Source organism: Microchirus variegatus (genome assembly GCF_963457635.1).
Source record: "Microchirus variegatus genome assembly, chromosome: 23".
In the NCBI taxonomy this organism is placed as follows: Eukaryota; Metazoa; Chordata; class Actinopteri; order Pleuronectiformes; family Soleidae; genus Microchirus; species Microchirus variegatus.
Window position 1 is genome coordinate 5,390,734 of NC_139824.1, and position 18,963 is coordinate 5,409,696.

At 41.2% G+C, this 18,963-nt stretch overlaps 1 protein-coding gene across 1 annotated transcript in view; it reads left to right on the plus strand.

The window, feature by feature from the left end:
- sdk1a (sidekick cell adhesion molecule 1a) overlaps positions 1 to 18,963 on the plus strand; it is a gene marked incomplete at both ends in the record, with an annotated part of 322,636 nt that overhangs the window by 166,086 nt on the left and 137,587 nt on the right. Inside the window, one exon of the mRNA XM_083909607.1 lies at positions 8,527 to 8,660. Within this exon, the coding sequence (XP_083765733.1) occupies positions 8,527 to 8,660 (134 nt within the window). The remainder of the gene's footprint in view (positions 1 to 8,526; positions 8,661 to 18,963) is intronic.

Sequence of the window (18,963 nt, forward strand, 5' to 3'; positions counted from 1 at the left end):
CAACAGGCTCATTATAGGCATGTGCAATTTTTTTTTTTTTGCCTTTTGTTGACGATAACATAAAAACATATGAGACATGTTATTTCCTGAGTGTTTGATGGATAAATTTAGAAACCTAATGGAATGTTTTTGCAGCAGGAATCCCAAAGACAGTGTGTGACAACATCACCCCGCTGAGTAACATCTACCATCAATGCACGAAGTTCACGTAATAATGGCTCTTACTGAGTATTAATAGATGGTAAAATAGTTGTTTTTTTTGTGATCTAGCAGGTTATGTCTTTAGGTTTTATGTTACATTTTTAAAACAATGGTCATCATTTTATAGATTTTTAAATGTAATGATGTATTTAATGCGAAGTGAAGTTTGTATTTACAGAAGTAAAACTTATTTTTTTAATTCTTAAAGCTCACTTTTGTCACCTGGCATATTATAGTACATTGTTACTTATTAATGTTTAATAACATGTCAACAATAATTATTGTTGTTAGAATTGATATGTCAATGTTTGGATTCCTACGACAAAAATAAATTTAACACCTGCATTGTTTGTTTGACTGTGAAGCATCTTAAAACGTTGTTTTTGAACAGTGCTATATAAATATTATGACTATTGTTTCAAAATGTCACGTAAAAACCTGAAGACATAATCGGCTCGATCACAAAAAAACTATTTTTCGCATCTATTAATACTCAGTAAGAGCCATTATTGTGATGTTGCAGACAGTACGGGGCGTCGGGAGCTCAGTGAGTCGTCTTTCAGCGGCAGCGTGTGATGGTGATTGAGAATGTGCTGCACATAGCATGATGTATGGAAGTGTGAGTGAATGGGTGAATGGCACAACTGTAGTGTAGAGTGTTAGTCATCAAGACTAGGAAAGTGCTCTATAAATACAAACCATTTATCATATCATATATTGGGAAAACAAATTCACACTAATAGCAGGCTTGAATTATTTATTCATGCATTCATCCATCCATCTTCCACCACTTTATCCTCCGCGAGGGTCGTCGCTGGTGCCAATCCCAGCTGACATAGACCTTAGAGACATAGAGACCGGTTAATTTTGGAGTGTCCAATTTTCCTTTTCCCCAAAACTGCGTGAAGGAAACCGGAGAACCCGTAGAAAAACCCACGCACACACTGGGAGAACACACTTGAACCATTGTTAAAAAAGTTTCTGGATGTCCTTGGAGCCAGATGCTCTAAACTTAATTTTAACTCTGCTTACACATCATGGCTGCCTCCTATATCCCGTGTCCATTTGGTGCTGCAGTTGTGCATGTCCTCAGATATTAATGTGATGTATCTGCGAGACAGAATACTGGCTAGAATAGTATGGGCAGTGCAGAGGCAGCACAGTCACAATGTCATTGGTTTCTGTCTTCTTTTTTTTTTTTTGCTGTCATATCAGAAGAAATCACAAGCTAAACAGCAAGTATATCTCTGCCGTGCACACTCCATGCATTCAGTCAGGCCTTATCTTAGACTTTCTTAAATAATACTCAGCAAATACTGTTTTTTTCTTCTGAAATCCAAACAGAGCAAACTTGCAGTGAAAGCCAATGACGAGAAACCAAGTTTCTCATGTCAGTATTTTCCGTTGCTCTATTTACCGTTTAGAATTTCTTCCCCCAACAATCACAAACTTAAACAAATGGCTTTTGGGGATAATTTTGTTAGCAGTGCATTTTGACTGAGCAAGAGGATTAAAGAACATTCAGCAAATATACTGTAACAATAGCTCCATTTTAAACTATGTATTTTAGAATCACTGAAGCAGTCACTGTCAAGTTAGCGTTCTGCACGGCGTCCAGAGCCGCTGGCACTCGCTCAATTCGCAAACCTTAACTCAGTTTGACTGTTTAATCCCATTACAAAATAATAGATCTGCCATATTTTCCAAAACTACATGCAAGTCCCTGGAAAAGTTTAGTTTTCTTCATGATATATATATTTTTTAATTACATTACATAAGAGTGGTGTACAGTACTGGGATTAGATTAGTTTTACATGAGGATGTAAAGTACTTGCCCTGTTATTCACTGTCGTTCATTACATCATTACAGGACGATGTCAGTAAAGAATACGATAACTTTTATCTGGGGTAAAAAAGTCTGGAACACTTACCCCTGGGCCCAGTAAAGCTCTCCTGGGACAGCGATTTACCCTGATTTACCCCTTCCAGTTGAGGTAGTTTTACTGAGATGTCTTATCCCATGTGAATTGGCCATTAATATTACAGATGTCCTGCGGTAAAATTACTCTAATCCTGTCTGATTAGCATATGACTGCTAGGGTTGGGTACCACTAGGGTTAGGTAGGGTTAGGGTACTGAAGGCTTCGATATTACCAAGTATTATATCACTTTGAATGAATCTGTCTTGAAAACATCTGCAAGAATGGGAGGTACACGTCGCGAGACTATGGGAGCATGACAGCAATAATTGCATGCCGAAAGCTAGACGCAGCCAGTGTTCAACGTAATATTTGCGACGCGATATGCAAGGTGGGCCGAGGGAAACACCTCAAACTTGATGGAGCACCCGGTCAAACTTATTTAAAAGCTGAAGAATGTACCATATTTGACTCGTGGTCTTTTTTTTGTTGCAGTGAGGGGCCGTGAAATGTCGCGTTCTGGTCGAACGGGGTCAGCCTCTGACTCCTCAAAAAGTGTTTGCTGCCGTTTTTTGGCAAACCCTAACCCTGATTGTGTAAACACTTTGTTACAAGAGACAAAAGGCAGACAAAAAGAAGCTTTGTGTGTGGAAGAGAGAGTCTTGTTGTTGTTGACCTGGTCCTAAATGTTCTGTATTTATTTCTAACTAACATTTATTTATGTTTATTTTTTTACCGTTAGAAGGTATATAAGGTACAGTTTGGTGCCTGTACCGAATTCCCGATATGGATACCGGTACTGGTGATTTGATCTTTCATCTGAATTTACCCCAGAACCTTCACAAGGGCCTTCAGACATGAAGTAGTTAAAGAAAAATAGTCTAAACAAGTGAAATAATTAAGGCCAACACTTAAATACATTATTTTTCCTCATGAAGGTAAATTAAATCGCTGGGCTAAATGTTGAATTGTTGTGGTTTTTTTTGTCCTGACTTCAAAGGTTGTAAAAAGCAACATCAAGAAAAAAAAGAACAATTTGAGAAATAGCACTTCTACCTGTAAGGATTATTTGTTGATTCATATTCATGCTTAGAGTGATTGGCTTCTCTTTGGTTTTTGTGTTTTTTTTTCTCTTTTTGTTGTTGCAGCTGTGCAGATGAGAGAAAAACAGAACGTCAAAGGGAAAGAAAAAAAGCTATCATTGCATTTATTGATGAACACTGTGCAGAAGCACTGAACCACAGCTCAAGCTGTTTTGAGAGCAGGAATGCTCTGGAGAAGTCCTGTGTAAAGTTTGTAATAAATGAAACCTCACTTAAAGCCTTTTTTTTTTTTTTTTTTTACACACACACACACACACACACACACACACACACACACACACACACACACACACACACACACACACACACACACACACACTCACAGTGTCGCTTTCAGCAGGTACGACCTGCTGTACGTTACCTATCAATCATACAACAGAGGACGTATGCATGTGTCCAGTAACTGAAAATCCAAAGCAAACATCCTGTTTAAACGGCTCCACGCCACACTATGAATGCTCCCTACTCTGAGCATATGTGAAAAAGCGCATGTATGTATGTATGTATATGTATGTATGAATGTGCATACTTGTCTGTGTGGGTGGCTGGCTTTCGCTTCGGAGATGAAGCTGCCAAAAAAGCCTGCTGAGTAGACTTGGTTTACAGTGAAGTATCCCTCCATCTGCCCTGCTGCCACAAGCCTTTACTCTGAGTGTCAGATGCACTGTGGTTTAAGAATGTGGCACGCTGCCTGTGAGACAAGGAGGAGGTGGGACCAGTTGGCTGCAGACGGAGTCCTCAGACCTGACACACACACACACTGGCGCACATTTATAAAATTAGATGTTCATTAAGGCTATCACTTTGCCAAAAATATGACGTTCAAATTAATATTATGTCACAAAAATTCAGATATTCCTGGCACCGGCACACATTAACATGTGTTACTTTGTTACTATGACCTACAGCATAGAACTTCCACTTCCATGCGCTGCTTTTTAGATGCTTTGATTTCATGATTGTCCACTCAGGAGGACAGTGTCCTCATCAAAATGACCGTCTTATTTTTATAATGGGCCTATGTGGCATTTGTTCACACAGCAATTACATCAGACAGTCTGATGCACTTCTAGAGTATTTTGAGCATGTATTAGGTTTTGTTCAAATGGATATCTGAGTTTAGGGTAAAACAATGACAGCGATCTATTCTTATCCAATGACATGCAGCATGTATTGTAATTAGCTTTTGGCTTGCACGTGTGTGTGTGTGTGTGTGTGTGTGCGTGCGTGCGTTTTCAGCACTCAGTCACCCGTGATATTTTATAAAGTTAGTTTTAGGGCCAGAGCATTAATGCAAGACCAGTCTGGTGTTTAGGTTCATAGAAGCCGGGGGGGAGGAGATGGGAGGACAGGTCATTTGTAACGGGGAGGAAAGTGTGATGGCGAGAAATCTACGAATCTACAAATACAAAGTACATCTATCTGTTTGTCTATTAATCACATAACTGTCTAACGGGGTCACTTGGCAGGCTTCAAACTTGTGGCTTACGAAGGGCACCAGTGGGTGTGCAGTGCCAACTTTAATGTTTGGATAAGAAATGCAACACACACACACACAGCACCAACAGATATTCAGAAGAAACCAAGACAGTAATGTGCAGATTGTAATCTGAGTGAGAAAGGAAAATGGGATTTGAGACAGTGGGATAAGTATTTTTTTTTTTTTTTTTTTTGTTATTTGTGTCAGGGTGAGGGATGTGGTGGTAATGCACAAGGAGAAGGGAATAGGATCTAGTTGATTACTGTCATTTAATTTGCCTCTTCTGCCTGGGGATGCGCTGTCTCTCACACACAAACGCACACGCATAAGCATGCAGAGTCATGCACAGTTTTAAAATTGAGTTTGTCTTTAATTAAAAGCCAGAACAATTTTGTCCGGGTTTAATTAAATGTAGAACCAAAAGAGAGCTGAAAGTCACATGTTGAGTTTATGTAATATTGCGTCTCCACTACATTGATATTCAGTCCGAATTAAAAAGGCGCACTTATGCAGTCAATGTGCGGGACTATTAGTATGCATGTGTGTGTCTGGCTATATTGGAACTACGAGGATGTGATTGTGCAACCACAGTGAGCAAGGTTTTTTTTGTTTTGTTTTTTTTATGAATCAAGGCTCTCTAATCTCCCTTGCCTGGCGTCTTATTACCTCTTCGTATTCTTTGGATTCTCTATATGAACGTTTCATATGAAGATTTAATGGGGAGCAAATGCAGAGACCTGCTAATTAACTACAACATGAGAATGTGAAGCAAATCACTCCTCTTCTAACACACTTTATCCTCCACAAAAGGGTCGTGGGGGGGGAACAGGTCGCCAGTCCATCACAGGACCACATAAAGACAAACAACCATTCACTCTAACATTCACACCTACGGTCCGATTTGCCTTGTCCCCAAACCTTTGGGATGGACAGTGGTCACATCATCATTCCAAAAATAAATGCTACATATAACATTGGATATGTAATATTTTTACCAAACACATGTTCAAATGTTTAAATGGTGTATTAACTGGGCTTATTGGGTTTCAGCCTAGGTGGCTCTGTGTTTGTTTCCTCACAGTAAGTAGGTGGTTGGTTTGATTCCGGGTCTTTTTTGTGGAGTTTGTATGTTCTCTCCGTGTCTGCGTGGGTTTCCTCCCACCATCAAACATGGATGAATGTTAGATGCACTCGGTTGGCCGCAGCAGCTCTGATCAACCCTTCATCTGACCTTGCAGTTCCACTTGTATAATGACAATAAAGATCCTTTCCTTTTCCTTCAGTGCCTCATTTTGCTGCAAGAGCTCGTTGCAGTTTCCTCTCATTGTTGACGTTCCTTTCTCGTTACGGCGTCTCGCCGGTTCTGCAAGACTGCGTCTTTGCGGGACGCGGTGCACTCTGCGCTCAGTGATCATTGTCAACTATTGATGATGGAGGTGAGCTGCGTGTTGGAGGCGGTGGACGGAGACATGTTTCATTCCAACATGTGCATCTTTGATCAGAATCAGATCACTGGGCTGTGGAAAGTAACAAATGAAGCTTCACGTTTACATTAAGTGCATTCAATTTGAAAGTGTGCTCCCAGGAAGTGATGTGATGTGAATACAAAACATGTATTCAGTGTAAAAGTGTTATATGTGTCTATGTTAGATACATGAAATGAAAGTTTCATTTTGATTTTCACATTTGCCTTGGGAGGAAAAAAACAAGCCATTTTTTGTTGCTATCATTGACTTTTGTAGTTTACTTTCTTCTTTAAAGTGCCAATGTTTAAGCACTGGCACCATTTTAAAAGCATCAGTTTAGCAATGGTATCGGAAAAAACCTAAACAATACGCAGCCCTTAATCTCACACTGTTCGCCGAGCTCCTTTGACTTTAAATGTTAATAACTTAGTGGATTTCGATTTCTTCAAACCTCACAGGCTCTCCCCTCCCACTGACAGTATGGGCAAGTGGAGACATGCCTTCACTGTCTATTAATCAGCATGTGCTGGGTAAACCAGATGTGATAAAATGGGCTGGCCAGTGCACTTAATGAGCTTAACAGCCATAAATTGCAGCGTAGACCTCGGTGAGGATGCAGAATCTATTAGGACAGTGGGATGGAGAGAGCAGGAGAATGGTGTGCTTCAAGCTCCTATTTCAGGTAGTGAGATGAGGTTGAGAACTCTCTCTCTCACACACACACACACTTTGCAAATAGAGAGTGTTGGGGTTGAGGCTCTCGCTGTTGTGGATTTTCTCCAGGGAAATCACCCTAAATAAAATCCAGGAGGGTGTGTATGTCTCTTCTCTTCTCCTCTCACACATACACTCCCATTTACTTAATGTCTAATTTTTCAGCTCCATCCAGTGACTCCTCCTCTACGCTGTATATATACAAAAAAAGAAAAAAGTCAAATCATCACAGATGTGGCGTCTGCCATTTTGTGCTGCCGATGTCTGTGGAGCCAGACTCTGCACAGTAGTAATCATGGAGTGGAGCAGCCGGATCAAGGACCCGCCAATAAATCTGACTGACCTATCTAAAGTTAGTCTCGGTAGTCAATCATGACATCTCCTTCCACTTTTATCACAGCAAATAACTGATGGAAACAGGACTTGACAGCCACCAGGGGGCGATTTAGTTGTTTGGGCTTCACTTTAAGAAGCTGCCATGTCATCCATCATTATATAAAATCATATACCTTGCTTCTAAACAGCCTTTTTAAGGCTTTTGGTTATTATTAAACAGAAGTAAGTAGCAAAGATGCACTGGTGAACTTTATATTTTGTCTTCAGGTGTCATCAGATAAACTTCCTCTTCCTTATTTTATTTTTTTAGCCACTGAAATGTGTGTTTATAGCTGATGTTTCTGTTGTTTGCAAAGCCGTTGTTTGTTACACATTGTGTTTTGTCTAACACAGAACTATTGATTCAAGTGTGAATAGGAGACATTGTTGTTTGGTGGTCAAATTTAAACTGAGCGAGAGGCCTTGTTTTGGGAGTGTTCAAAATAATGTCTTTCCAAACATGTAGCGTCCACAATTATTGCATATCTGTTTCATCATTTACTTTTAGCATTACGTGCTTGTCTCGCAGGGCTTTTTAGTCTCAACATAACGCTGTGTAATTGCGTTGCAGGTATATTGAAAATGTCTGTAAGCATAAAAGACAGTCATCTGACTTTAATACGTTTTATTCTTCCGTTTGTGATATCGATTTTGTTTCAGTGAAAGCTCCCAGGCTGGAATATTGGGGTATTTTCATCCACTAACATGCTGAGTAGCATCACTAAATACATCAACCTGCGCTTCCTGTGTCAAGAATACATATATATATATATATGTATATATATATTTTTTACCCTCTTTGACTCTAAAAGCAACACAAGTCTGTGTGCGTGTCAGGAGTTGTTATCTCTGTGTTCATATGAGCACAGTTTTGCTTGTGTCCACTCCATTTACAGTTTGTGTGCTTCTGTTGTATTGATTGCTGCGGGTATGTGGGGAAATGAGGATGCATCAGTGAAAAGACAGAAGAACGGAGGATAATGCACAACGAGAATGGCCGGCAGAATGAAAGAGACTCGGAATGAGCCACATATCAATCCGAGGCTGGAGGAGAGATTTATTTAAGCTCTGTGAATCTGTTTCCTTTCTGCTTTCACTGTTTCCTTTCCCTTATGAATTCTAAACGATCCCTGTTACAAATGCTTTCCTCTTGTCAGAGCCTTTGTCTGAGCGCTGCTAACTAGAGTGAGGCATGTTTCTCCTTTCAGTTGTCCTTACTGGGTTGTCTAATCCCTTGTTCTCCGTGTGTTTGATTTGTGCCCTTACAGAGCAATCACTTTGGACAATCAGCTGGTCGTCCTGGCAACCACCGCGACAGACGCGGGACGCTACCACGTGGAGGCTGTGAACGAGATCACGGGAGAGAATGTGACGAGTCCTGCCATCTACCTGAGCATCTCAGGTAAACATATTCATATGAATGCTGTGATGTTGGTCGTCCAAAAGAACTAACAAACCCATACATTTGCAGTGCATTATTCATTCAGAACACCAGAAGCAGGTGATCCTACAGTGAAACCATGCAGTGTCTTTAAATTGCACCATAAAACAACATCAAATGTGATTTATTGTCGATTAGGGTATTTTCATACTCTTTTAAGTGACTGATTAAGTGATTTGGTTGGTGTTTGATAGTAGTTTCACTTATCAGAATAAAAGAATATGTAATGTGCAAAAGAAATCAAAGATTTATTTGAAATCTGTGATATTTGTTTGCTCAGTAGAGCGTTTTAGACGAAATCGAATTACTGTTTCCTGCTGTGGGTACAGATTGAAAATGAGAGCAGCAGCAGAACATGAACACTGGGTTAAATGCCTACCTGAACCAAGTCTTTTTTTTTAACCCCACAAATTATTTTTGATGTGGACTGGGCCACATATTGAGACAGACAACCACTCACACTCATCCTTAGTTAAAATCAGGTTGTACGTAAAGATTGTTATCTTAAATTAAATCCAGTTACAGCCAATCCTGTTGATGTTCACTCCACTCTGTTTTCCTCTGTAGGCGATACAGTCTGCATGTGTTGGTAAAGTCTCTCCTGCTTTTTCTGTCCATATTTGGCCTTTTCAGTGCAAATGTCACTGACTTTCAAAGAACAAGCTGCTAGTTGCCGTCTGTGTCTGCTTTCATGCAGGACCAACAGACATCCTTACAATGTTTACAGGGTTGTTTTGCCTACAGAACTCTCATTTATTCCAGACTAGTCACATAAAACATTATGCACGACGCTGGAAACAGTCTTAATGTGAGAGGTTCTCAGACTTTATTATTGTTATTACTATTATTATTATTTCAAATTATATTATTTCCAGTTAGGCACTGTCCTTTAAATACATCTAAATTAAATTACTGTTCTGGACATGTATGTCATTGTTATTTATTAGATTCTTCAAAACCATAGTAATAAAATTGTAGTAATTGAATTCTCTTGGTTTTTTTTTTGTTAATCCTCCCCGTGTGTGCGTGGGTTTTCTCCGGATTCTCCAGTTTCCTTCCACAGTCCTAAAACATGCAATATGGGGATTAGATCAATCGAAGACTCTAAATTGACTGTAAGTGTGAGAGTAAGTGGTTGTTTGTCTCTCTTAGGACAGGGCTCCGTGCCGGTTCCCGAACCCAATTTGAACCGGCCGGCCCATTTTCAGACTGAAAAAATAACAGGTTCAGAACCGGAAAAGTTAAGAAATACCTGGTTCTTCCCTGCGAACCGTGGCATCACCAGTGGGCGTGTATTAGATTTAAAAAAAGAAAAAAAACAGTGACTGACAGCGACCTACAACGTCTGACGGAGACTGACAATGACTGACAAGGAACATGGTGCATGGTGGTCTGCAGAGGATACCAAATGTTTGGTGGCCATTTGGGCAACAACGCCGTTTCAAACTAGAAAAGCACTCGGAGAGCGCAGACCTCTGCCAAGGCAGCTCAGTGCCAACTAAATAGCGATAAAAATCGTGCTAGCCTCTACGGATCACGCCCAAAAATGTAATCACTTGTTCCTGGTCCCATTGCAGACATTTCTTGAAAAATTCGTCCAAATCTGTCCGTGACTTTTTTTCGAGTTATGTTGGTCACTAACAGACAGACAGACAGACAAACTCCCTCGAAAAACATAATGACGGAGATGGACAAGGCTGGGTTCACCGTACGCCTGATCAAATAATTAATAAACTCAAAAAAACTCAAGAAAGAAAATAGAGACAGCAAAACACAGCTGTGAAAAAGCAGAGTTGGACGTGTGGATAGAGGCCGTGCTGTGTTATTGTGTTAACATCCGCCCACTTCGGTTCTTCCCACTAAAAAATACTGAAATTGTTGTGAACCCATGTCCATCTGAAAGCCCTATATGTGTCCCTGTGATGGACTGACGAACTGTCCAGGGTGTGACCCCGCCTTTTGACTCTGTGTCAACTGAGATTGACACAGAGTTCCCCCCGTGAACCTCATGTGGAGGATAAAGTAGAAATTGGATGGATGGATTGATTTTTTTAAGCCCCATGCAAGCTGTCTCTTAATTCAATTAGTCCTTTTTTTTTTTTTTTTTTTTTCTCGAGTTTATTTACATTGGACCAGTGTTTCTCAGTCCTCGGGACCCAGTGCCCTGCATGTTTTAGTTGTTTCCCTCGTGTTGGAGGAAACATGCAGGGCAGTGGGTCCTGAGGACCAGGATTGTGAAACGCTGCGTTGGACTATCGACACATTGCGTGTAGTCTGTTTTTGCTGGTAAATGCCAGTAAATGACACTTCACTCATGCTTTGATTTATGAGGATTGATGAGTTTGGTGTGTGTTTATTCCGCCCCCTCTGTGTTCTTGCCTCTGTCACGCCCTTAGTGTGTGAATGGCTGTTTCACTCTATCCTTCACTGTATCTCTGTCATTTCTCCTCAGAGGCCAGAGCGTAGATGTAAAGTCTTTAACAGTCCTTCAGCTGAGCTCTTCGCTATAGTTTAATGAGAAAGGAAGGGAGGGAGCGGCACTGTCCCTTGTGGCTGTATAGAGTTTTAATTAGATTCTTTTTTACAGGGCCATATCCTTTGGTATGCTTTGTCACAAACGCACACACACACACTGATGCACAAAATCACATAAATATACACACAGTACCTTGTTAGAGCTGTCAGTGTAGAGTGTTCCCTTGGGCGTTTTTGGGGAATGGTAAGGGATAGTTAGGCTTCACTGATCAGACTTTGGCCATAAACGTCATTGTGTGTGTGTGTGTCATCGAGCGTTGACTATAATAAACATTTCTTGGGTAAATAACCTTTGCTATAAAAAAACATATTTGGCTCAGTTTGTTGTCGTTGCGACCGGTGAGGGAAAGAGGAATGAAATAGAAACACATCAAAATTGATGCAGAAAAGTTCCAATTTGAAAGAGAAAAGACAAAAATAAACAAACAATTAAATAAAGGAAACAGCAGAAGAAGAATGTATTCTTCATTAATTTGTCAGTCAGTCTATATTTGTTGTGGTTATTGTGAGTTTGTTTCGACCAGTTACTTATTGTCACATAAATATTTCATGAAATGGCACCTTAATTCGTTTATTTGTATTTATGGTTGTGCTTCTCTTGAGTTCAGCCAAGGTATTCTGGTTTCTATAAGTGGTGGAAAACAACAGCTTAAAAAAAACATGCGACTGCACCCAGTCAAATTGTGTTGTTTTGTTTTTTTCTTCCTTTGTACTACCTTTCTCTTTTTGTTTGTTTGTTTGTTTGTTTCCCCATCTCATTCTCCATCAATTTTAGGTCTCACTCGGTTCTCCCTTCTATTCAGCAGCCCGAGTTTGTAGCTGTCAGTCAAATTTTCTATTTCTCAATATGTTGTCTTTCTTTTCAGGTAAATGAGATATTCCCCCCCCCCTCCCCCTATTCTTTCTTTTCAGACTTTGATTCAAACATTTTGCTCCACAAAGAAAAACAAGTAAGAAAGAGGATTGGGAAAAAAAACTATTATTAAATGTAGAGAGTCACGGGTGCAAATGAGGATATTAGCAATAGCCTGTTAATATGAGGAATGCTGGAAAAGATATAGAATCTCTTTCTGAGTCCTGAGGCTGCAACTAAGCAGATTACAACCCGGCAGATTAATCAATCAATTAATCTGCCGATCATTTTCTCGATTGTTCAACTAGTTGTTTGGTTGTTTCTTAAACCTCACAATGATCCATCGATCTATTTACTACCGCTTTATCTTCCACATGAGGGTTACAGGGGGTGCTGTGCCAATCTCAGCTGACATAGGGTGATGGGCGGGGTATAGACGAGTGTCCAATTTAGAGTTTAGATTCTCTGCGAGAGCCCGACCCGATATTTAACTCCACTACCCTCGGGCCGGGCCCTTGATCAAGCATTTGTGTTTTTTCTCCCTCGGCGCGTTCGCGCGGTATGTTACAGCAGTGTTTTTCAACCAGTGTGCCGTGAGAGATTGTCAGATGTACCGTGGGAAATTATCCAATTTCACAAAAACATTTTTTGAAAACTAATAATTAATTATCTGGAAATAATATGGATATAAATATTCAAGACACTTTGATAAGAATGACTAAATTGTTAATATAGGCTACAGAGTATCATTTTTTACACATTTTTGTTTGGTGGTGTGCCTTGTGTTTTTTTCAATGAAAAAAATGTACCTTGGCTCAAAAGAGGATGAAAAACACTGTGTTATAGCACGTCGTATTGTTTGAAGGTGTAAAAACCTGCGGCCATGAACGCATCATTTAAAAACCAGGAAGTGTATCGTCATTAGCAACATATTGTTGTAAATTAGACTGTGACAGCATTGACAACAAACTCCTCTTGTGGGGAGGACGTGGACCTACGTGTACATTTACGGCTCACGTGTTTTTAAAAAATGTTGGGTTTAAATCGGGCTCGTAATTACAGTTAATGTGTCGGGCCGGGTCGGGCTCAGACACAACTTGCACGGGTCTGGCTTGATTTTTTGGGCCCAATCTAAGCTCTAGTCCAATTAACCTAATCCTCATGTTGCAGGGAGTGGGAAAGCCAGAAAGCCAGAGAACTCCATGTAGAAAGGCCCTTGTTCCAACTGGGTCTCAAACCCAGGTCAAAGACACCCTTAAATGTTCTCTGATGTCGTGTTTTGTCCACAATCCAAACTTCATTTTTAATGATTTATTTCTTATCTGGAGCAAATATACCCAAAAATGTTCACTTTAGTGATAATTTAATTAATCATGAGAGTTCAAGCGTGAACTCACACACGACATGAGGGACCGTGAGCTGATTGTGATTACTGAAGTGCTCAGGGCTGCACTGTGACCACACGCAGCACGAGCATAAAGGCAAGTGCGGTATCAGTCCGTATGTGACAACATGGACAGTAATCACGCGTGACTCCTCCAAACTGGGAGCAGCAGCTCATCGGCGCGCGGCCATTAGCCTGTAAATAAACACAGCGGTCCTTTCCTCACTGCTCAGTAATAGATGGTTTTTTTTGAGGCACAGAATGAAAGTAAGACCAAGCATCCGCTGTCAATTTGCTCTGATGAAAGTACACATGCAAAGCTCGGCAGTTGATATGGCAACTAACTCTTCCTTTGTTAACACTTTGTTTTTTTTTGTTTTTTTTAAAGAGGACACAATGAGTGCTCAACAGAGCGACTGGGTTCTAATTAAAACTGAATTGAATTACAGTCTGTGGCCATTAGAGGAACATGTAATCAGGTTAAAATCATATCGGATTATATTTTATGGTTATACTATGATTAATGAACCTGACTAGATAATTCAGGGATACAATCTAGACACATGCACATGCAAATGGAGTCTCACTCACTGTTATCTGTCAAAGTCTCCTCAGCAGCCTACCAAGGCGATAAGAGTGGAGGAAAAGTGGTACGCAGCCAGTTGCACGACCTGCCTACTTGACATATCCATTATCTGCATGTCCCTGACCACTATCCTGTGAGTGTGGCGTAGACTGCTGAAAATAAAAAGCACTAACTGTCATCCGTGTTTGAGCTGGAATAGCCACAATTGATAGCAGCTCAACAGCTTGGTGAGAGGTCACACGCTGTAATCACTGGAAGTACAGGCTGCCAGTAAAATGAACAGCTCCTGGGGCTTTTTATCACTGCTGGAAACATATGGTGGTGTTACAGAGAAGACATTTTCAGGCAGTAGTCGGAAGTGGGATTGAACAGAAGTTTGGATTTAAACGTTTCAGAAATAATTTGGCATAAAAGGAGTCCAAACGTCAATAAATAAACTCTTCAGACTCAAAAGTGCAGGTCTGGTCGTTTACGTTAAAGATCCATTTTCTGCTTTCAGACTGACATTTTTGATTGAAGAAATCTACGTCCATGCTCCCACGAGTGAAAACTTTCATACAGGCTCGGCTTGGGTGTTACCAGAAAGTATATTTCCTCTTCTGCAGTTGTTTGCCTCTTTTCAGAAACTACTATTCAAGGGGCTAAATGTAAGTTCTAAAAACAGTTGTTCCTAACAATATGTCGCTGTAACTGAATTTCAGCCTTTTTCCCTTTGCTCACCTTTGCACAGTCTTGAGCATGATTCCTGCAAAAAACAGTGACAGATGATTTTTTTCTTTTTACTTCCGGACAATCTGGTTACAAGGCCAATTCCCATCCTTTTTGCCATGGGCTGCCACTGTTAACTGCTGTGAACTCCATCTGTACCTTTCACTGGAAGTGTAGCATTTACAGCCTCAGTGTTCTCGTCTACATCTGCAACTGAGGAGGAGGAGGAGGAGGAGGAGGAGGAGGAGGAGGAGGAGGAGGGTGAACCAGGAAGAGAGGTGGTGGTAGATGGAAATTAGAACACCGCTTCCATCCTCTGTGTCTGGCAAGTTTCTTCTCCGCAGGTAAACTAGCACATTTTAGCAGAACGTCGTTACCTTAAAGCGACACAAAGCTGCCAACTTGCAGCCTCCCGGACACAGAGGATGGACACACTGTTTAACAGTGTACGTCCTCTGACTCTGTTCCGTAAGTGGTTCTCCCTCAATTCTCGCCACTGCTCTCAACCGGGGGATGTGGATGATAACACTGAGGCTGTAGCTGCTCCTCCGCGTCAGCCCCGCGGCCACCTGCCAGCCTTCTGTGTGCTGCTCATCACCAGAGCAGCAGTGCACATGAGCATTAACCCGCCGATGCTCTGTGATGTAGAAATGTGGAGGGATTTCTCTTTTTACTCGCCGACGTACAGAATCTGACCAACGACTGAGACGGTATTTTCTGAAACGACCACTTATGTTGACCATTGTCAGAGTGTAGATCGACTCAGTGTGCGTTGTTGATGTGGGTTCTCACTTTCTTTTTCATCAGACAGAAACAGAATTCTCATGGCCTCAGGATATTTTTGGTTAGTTACAGGAAATGAGGATCCCTACTCTGCTTAATTAAGCTCCATGCACACCTGATATAATTTGTCCCTCTTTCTTTACTACACACACCTCAGCCTGTCAGTCAGAACAGCAGTCAGTCTCCCCGGAGAGTGAGTGCGTGTCTGTGGACTTCTCCTCAGTTCACAGCAGTGGAGGTCTTTGTAGATTTGTACTTCAGAATGCTACAGCAGCAACATATCCCCCGAAGACAGCACGCTGGAGGGAATATCTCTCACACACACGAGAACACGCGTGCCCAGAAACACTCAGCATATCTGATCAAATGCACGCACTTAATGGAATAAATGGACAAAATGACTCGAGCCATTAGACACCCTGAGATAAGGAAGAGGAAGTGTGATAAATATAATCCGGCATATATGGATCTCTCAGATGAAACAAGAGGAGAGGTTGTGCAGGGTAGACAGGAGTGGAACAGACTAAGAAAAGAAAGAGTGGGTTGGGGAACGTGGCAGGCTCGTAAATGCTGATATAGTAACTGCAGGACTTGAAATACAATCTCAGCTTCGGGCTCAACAGTTGATCAGCTGCCTTTATCTTTTTTTTCTGTAGAGAAGACAGTAATGTCATGCCTGTTAATGATTGCTGAGCTGCAGAAAAATGCTCTGAGATTTTCATACATAGAAGAGCCGTGAGAGTTTTGTTCCTAAAAGAGAGCTCCAGCAATTTTGGATTTCAATTCCATAAAGTCAGGAGACTTGGAAGACGCAGATTTAAGGAAAAAAAAAAAAAAAAAATCAATGCGGTGAAGGCCAAGATGTCCTGACTTTTAGTCCCTAAATGCAATTTATAGTGCCTTTTCCTTCAGCCCCTGCTGCCTCGTAAATGCTCATATCTTTCCAATAGCAGCACGTGCCTCGCAGCAAAGCTCCCACCAGAACTACAAAATACTTTTTACAACCATTTTCACAGGCTAAGTAGCACTTTCCCTGAGTGTTGAAATGATCTTAATGGAAAACAAAATCTGTGATATTCCCATTAAAATGCTCCACATACTGTAACTGACTCTATAATTGCCGCGCGACAGAAGTCATTCTGCAACTAACAATGTTTGCGATGTTTCTAGAAATACCTTCTCTTAATTAAGAATGGCAGAAGTGTGAAGCGTCATAGTTCTGCAGAGCATTGATTTGCCTTATAAATTAGATTTGTCTGAGACAATCAGTTATTTTCCCCGAGTGCTGTTCACAGTCATGTAGTTAAAGAGATCAAAAACAGACATCACTTCACTAAGTTTAGATGACGAGAAAGATGGGACATAAACGGGAAGAGCTGAAATGGCTCCAAATGCATGAACACATTGTAAAATCACCTCATATCCTTCCATAACCTTAATCATTGTGTGTGTGTCGCAGAGAGTGTGTGAGTCTGAGTTTGATTACCTCGGCGCCGTGATTGGAAGAGAGTCTGTCTGAGTTTGATTACGTCTCTTATCGGGAGACTTTTGCAGCGTCTGACTTTTTCACATCACTCCTTTTCTCCCGTTTACCGCGTTCCCTCGCCCGCTCTCCATCAAGCAGGGCTTGTTGCCCTGGGGCCTGAGGAGTGACGGAGTGGCCTTTGTCAGAAGGTGAAGAATAGACTCGTGTAGCATCTGACTCACCTGACCTCGGCATAACCCAGACACACACACATTCACATGCACAATCTCGGGGGTATCTAGATGAAGGAAATTTTACAAAAGAGAGAAAACTATATATATATCTGTTGCTCGGAATATTCCTACAGTGGATTTTTTGGCTTGTAACACACAAGTCACAATAAACACCATAAACTATTCTGTTTAGGGCTAAAAATCAAAGTTTGTGTGTTTGGCAACAACATTTGTGTTGTCTTTGCATGTGCCTTTGTTTCAATTGTTTCTTTCTCTAATCATCTTCCCTCCCTTCCAGATGTTTTCTTTCCACATCACTGACTCTTAAATGAGACTGCGCCGCTGGTCTTTGTGCAAGTGTGTGTGTGTGTGTGTGTGTGTGTGTGTGTGTGTGTGTGTGTGTGTGTACGTGCGTGTGCGCATGCGTACGGGCGTGTGTGTTTGCTGCAGGTCCCGTCCCAGTAGTACTGTTTGAGGTACTTTAGTGTCCTTGGAGAGAGTGTGTGTGGTGGAATGTATTTGTTATGTGTGCGTGCATGTTTTGGGTTGTATACATGTGTGTGTGTGTGTGTGTGTGTGTGTGTGTGTGTGCGTGTGCAGCAGAGGTGCGTAGAAGCTTGTTTCCCTGTGTGCATGCAGATTGTCACGGGCGTCTCTCACAGTGTTTCGAGTTTTGCCGAGTCATGTTTTGGTGGCGCAATGAGGAACAAAACAGACACCTATACATAATAGACTGTTAATGTTGTTGCAGCTGAATAACATTGAAACAGTGGCCGTTTCTCACCTGAAATAAATATTTTCTGTGTCCCGGAACGCAGTTTTAAGATCATTTGAGGCGAGAAATGAGCCATTTAGAGTCTAAACATGTGGTGTGTGTATTAAGATATGACGTATTTATAGTTTGGTAGTGACGTCGTCGGCGGTGATCAGCTCCGCCTCTGTGGACCCTCAGTGGCGGGCACAGAGCAGCATTAGCTCGGCCTGTCCTGAGGACCAATCGCAGCCCTTGCCGTCTCTGTTGTCCCTTTTACGGAGTGACAGACACTTAATAAATATTTTGTGCAGCCGGAGACGACTGAGAAGCTCTCCGACAGGCTCTCCGTTGATGTAGAGGGGTCTCTGTAACCGACGTAGAGCGCTTTACGCAGCATACATTGGGCTTTAGAGTGTGTGACAGAGCAATATGTACCATGAGATTTATGTTGCACCAGTGAGAGAAGAAATATGGAGAGTTCAGAGGAGGAGAGATCCCTTTTTTTTGACTGGTGACCCATAAAAATATAAAGCTAATGCCAAATTGGAAACCACTCCTAAAACAAGCACAGGTGTGTGCAATGAACAGTGACACAAAATCTCTTTTTTTTTTTTCTCCCTCTCAAATGACTGCTCTTAATTAATTACCAGCAGGATCTATGGTAGTGTTTGGAAGCAGCTGCCAATATTTATTTAACTGTGATATTATATGGCTCAACGGTTTCAAAGATATGCTCAAATGTTGTCTCTTATTTTATTTTTCATCGAACAAGGACTTTCCTCTATCATTCTGGGGGGGTGACAGCTGCTCTCAGATCAAAAATAAGTTAAACGGTGATAATGATTTTTTCAAAAGCATTTTCTGGTTGATGAAGAAGGAAAAAAACATCCCACTCATCACACTCACAGCCATAAAAACAAGGTGGTACCTCTTATGTAAAGCTAATTCCTATTTGTTAAAATC